Below are 3,520 nucleotides of genomic sequence, written 5' to 3'. Positions count from 1 at the left end.
AAAGAGAAAGCTAAGCCTGGCTCACGTGAACCTTGGGCAAGTAGCACCATGCTCGTGGCCTGCCGCATCCTGCCGTAACCTCTTTAATTTCGGTTGGTGTCTCCCACCGAAACTAAATATCTCGTTCAAACCGGGACTAGAAATGATCCTCGTCGCTCGAATTAGAACTAACGTGAGCATTAATCCCGATTTATAAGGCAACTTATACCTGAGCATTTATCGGGCCGGGCCGGGCCGACCAAAGCCCGACGCATAAAATCTTAGCTTAGGCCCAGCCCGACCGTTGGGCCGAAAAAATAGTCCCAGGCCCGGCCCATCACTTTGAAGGCCCGTCGACCTCGGCCTCGGGCTGGGCCGCTTCACTAAATCACACAAAATGAAGGCCCAGCCCGGCCCATTCTAACCATCGGGCCAAAAAATCAGGCCCAGAGGCATGGTCGGGTCGGGCTTGGCCCGGACATTTCGGTACGTGATGGATGGGTTGGTGAGCAGCGCGATGCGCGCGTAGGTACGTGCCGTCACCTCCTTCCTTTGTCGCCCTGCCCCTGGTTCGTTCGGTGGCGCGCCGCGCCGCACGAGGCCCGCGTGACGGCGTGCCGCCGCATTCCGCGCTGTCTGCTGGGCGAGCCCACGGCGATCGGTCGAGAGCTACTGAACTGAACTGAACCAAGCTCACACGACTGATGTGCCTAGCTGCCCGACCGTTGTGTAGAGCATACGCGCATGGCCGTCACGTGCCCCAGCGCCTGCCCACGCCGCCGCGCCGCCGCGCAGCTGGCTCCCGCTCCGCTCCGATCCACCGCCGTAGCTAGCTTCCGTTACTCCAGATCGTTTTGCGTGCCAGGCGACCCGCCTGCATATGCGCCGGCCGGGCCCAGCTCAGAGCCTTGGCTGGCCATGAAAGCCGCAATCAATCTGCATGCCGAAACGGCAGCCCCTCCCGTCCCGGCGTAAACCCTCTCGCCGTTACCGATCATCACCATCGATCTTCTGTCATCGTAATTAAACCCCCCCGCGCGCGCGTCCTCTTCGTCTCCCCCACCACGCCTTGCCGCCTTTCCCGCCTATAAAACCGGCCCACGCCCCGACCATGACTCCCCAGCTTTCAACGGAAAATCCACTCCCAAACCCCCCCAAGTTCTCCACAACATACACAAACAAAAGAATCCATGGCGACCCCTGAAGACTGCGGCGCCAGCTGGCTGCTCTACCTCTCGCTGGCCGCCAAATGCGGCGGCGACAACCCGCTACGCCTAGCCGGCCTCATCGCCGTCTGCGCCGCCGCCTGCGTGCTCACATGCCTCCTGCACTGGTGCGTCCCCGGCGGTCCAGCATGGGGCAGGTGGTGGTGGACACGCAGGCCCGGCCTCCCCAAGGCCGCCGCCGTCCCGGCCGGGCCGAGGGGCCTGCCGGTAATCGGCAGCATGTGGCTCATGACCGGCCTCGCGCACCGCAAGCTCGCCGCCGCGGCTGACCGCCTCGGGGCGCGGCGGCTCATGGCCTTCTCCCTCGGCGAGACGCGCATGGTGGTGGCCGCGCACCCGGACGTGGCCAGGGAGATCCTCAACAGCCCGGCCTTCGCCGACCGCCCCGTCAAGGAGTCCGCCTACGGCCTCCTCTTCCACCGCGCCATCGGCTTCGCGCCACACGGCGCCTACTGGCGCGCGCTCCGCCGCGTCGCCTCCACGCACCTCTTCTCCCCGTGGCAGGTCGCCGCCTCCGCGCCCCAGCGCGCCGTCATCGCGCGCCAGATGGTCGCAGCCATCACCGAAGCCGGCGCGGGCGTCGAGGTGCGCCAAATCCTCCGTCGCGCGTCGCTGCACAACGTGATGTGGTCGGTGTTCGGCCGCCGGTACGACCTCGGCGTGGACAGCGACGAGGAGGTGCGCGAGCTGGGCCAGCTCGTGGACGAGGGGTACGACCTGCTGGGGCAGCTCAACTGGTCCGACCACCTCCCCTGGCTCGCCCGCTTCGACCTGCAGGGCACCCGGGCCAGGTGCGCCCGCCTCGTGCCCCGCGTCAACCGCTTCGTCGGCCGCATCATCGACGGCCACCGCGCCTCCCCGTCCGCCGTCAAGGACTTCACCGACGTGCTCCTCGCGCTCGACGGCGCCGACGCGCTCGCCGACGCCGACATGACCGCGGTGCTCTGGGTGTGTGCAACCGAACCCAAACCAACTCCACACACTTCCATGCATGTTTCTTTCAAGCTTCTGATAGCTAACTGATGCTAACTGAAACTTCCTTGTTTTCGTGCGCAGGAGATGGTGTTCCGCGGGACGGACACGGTGGCGGTGCTGATGGAGTGGGTGCTGGCGCGGCTGGTGCTTCACCGGGACGTGCAGGCGCGGGTGCACGACGAGCTGGACCGGGTCGTGGGCCGCGGCCGGGCCGTGGCCGAGTCCGACGCGGCCTCGCTCGTCTACCTCCACGCCGTCATCAAGGAGGTGCTGCGGCTGCACCCGCCGGGCCCGCTGCTCAGCTGGGCCCGCCTCGCCACGTCGGACGTCCACGTGGACGGCTTCCTCATCCCCGCTGGCACCACCGCCATGGTGAACATGTGGGCCATAACCCACGACCCCGACGTGTGGGCCGACCCGCTCGACTTCCTGCCGGATCGCTTCCTCGCCGCCACCGAGGTCTCCGTCATGGGGTCCGACCTCCGGCTCGCGCCGTTCGGGGCCGGCCGGAGGAGCTGCCCCGGGAAGAGCCTCGCCATGGCCACCGTCGCCTTCTGGCTCGCCACGCTGCTGCACGAGCTGGAGTTCCTCCCCGCCGCCGACGGCGTCCGCCTGGATGAGAAGCTGAGGCTGTCGTGCGAGATGGCCGCGCCGCTGGCGGTGACGACCAGGCCTCGACGCCCGGCGTGATGACGAACCCCTGCTTACGTACGCTTGCTTGGTGCCTAGCTTAGCTAGCTAGAGACGTTGTTGGTTGTCACTTACCGGTCGGCCTGCAGCTCGCTCGCTCGCCACCACGCGCGCGCGCGGGCACTTGCTCGCCGTGCACGCGCTGGCTGGCTTATCCTCAGGACCAGCCGTAGCAAATGAATTACTACTCCTCCTTGATCAGTCCTCACTAGTAGACTTTTTTATGCTATATCGACGTGCCAGGTGAAGACGGTGATGTTTTGCCATTTTGTTCCCACCCTTTATTTTCTTGGATGTTTCTTTGCCAACTGTGGTCTCTGTAAAATATATATAGCTAATTAATGTGTACATATCTATCTATCAGCAAAAATTACTGTGTCGTCGTTATCGATATACACTCATTATGCTAACATATGGTTGAATTCAGAGTAAAACTATTCAAACAAATTTGATACTTAAGTATGTTCAGTACCACTACCACCACACAAACATGTGTCCACAACAGTAGGGGGATTTTATTCCCTGATTAGCTGCATACTAAAACAACCACTTGAAAAAATGCTGGATCTTTCCTTGGATTAAGCTCTGGAAAATAGCTGGTGCAGTCAGTAATCATCAATGTCGCCGTCTCATTTGTCTACTACATTATC

General features: G+C 62.7%; 1 protein-coding gene across 1 annotated transcript; it reads left to right on the top strand.

The window, feature by feature from the left end:
- The first annotated feature begins 1,119 nt into the window (after positions 1-1,119).
- LOC124655165 (cytochrome P450 78A9-like) lies at positions 1,120-2,956 on the top strand. The gene is made up of 2 exons (XM_047194113.1): positions 1,120-2,153; positions 2,262-2,956. The coding sequence occupies exons 1-2, from the start codon at positions 1,170-1,172 to the stop codon at positions 2,868-2,870; spliced, it is 1,593 nt and encodes a 530-aa protein (XP_047050069.1). The 5' UTR covers positions 1,120-1,169; the 3' UTR covers positions 2,871-2,956.
- The last annotated feature ends 564 nt before the right edge of the window (positions 2,957-3,520 follow it).

Source organism: Lolium rigidum, chromosome 5 (assembly GCF_022539505.1).
Source record: "Lolium rigidum isolate FL_2022 chromosome 5, APGP_CSIRO_Lrig_0.1, whole genome shotgun sequence".
Lineage (NCBI taxonomy): Eukaryota > Viridiplantae > Streptophyta > Magnoliopsida > Poales > Poaceae > Lolium > Lolium rigidum.
The sequence above is the reverse complement of the archived record's forward strand: the minus strand, read 5'-3'. Positions and strand labels throughout refer to the sequence as shown.

What these genes read in the sequence shown, in the direction of transcription:
- LOC124655165 (XM_047194113.1), top strand. Translation starts at nt 1,170, where the DNA reads ATGGCGACCCCTGAAGACTGCGGCGCCAGCTGGCTGCTCTACCTCTCG. An exon ending in ACATGACCGCGGTGCTCTGG is followed by an intron (nt 2,154 to 2,261) that starts GTGTGTGCAACC and finishes TTTCGTGCGCAG; the next exon opens with GAGATGGTGTTCCGCGGGAC.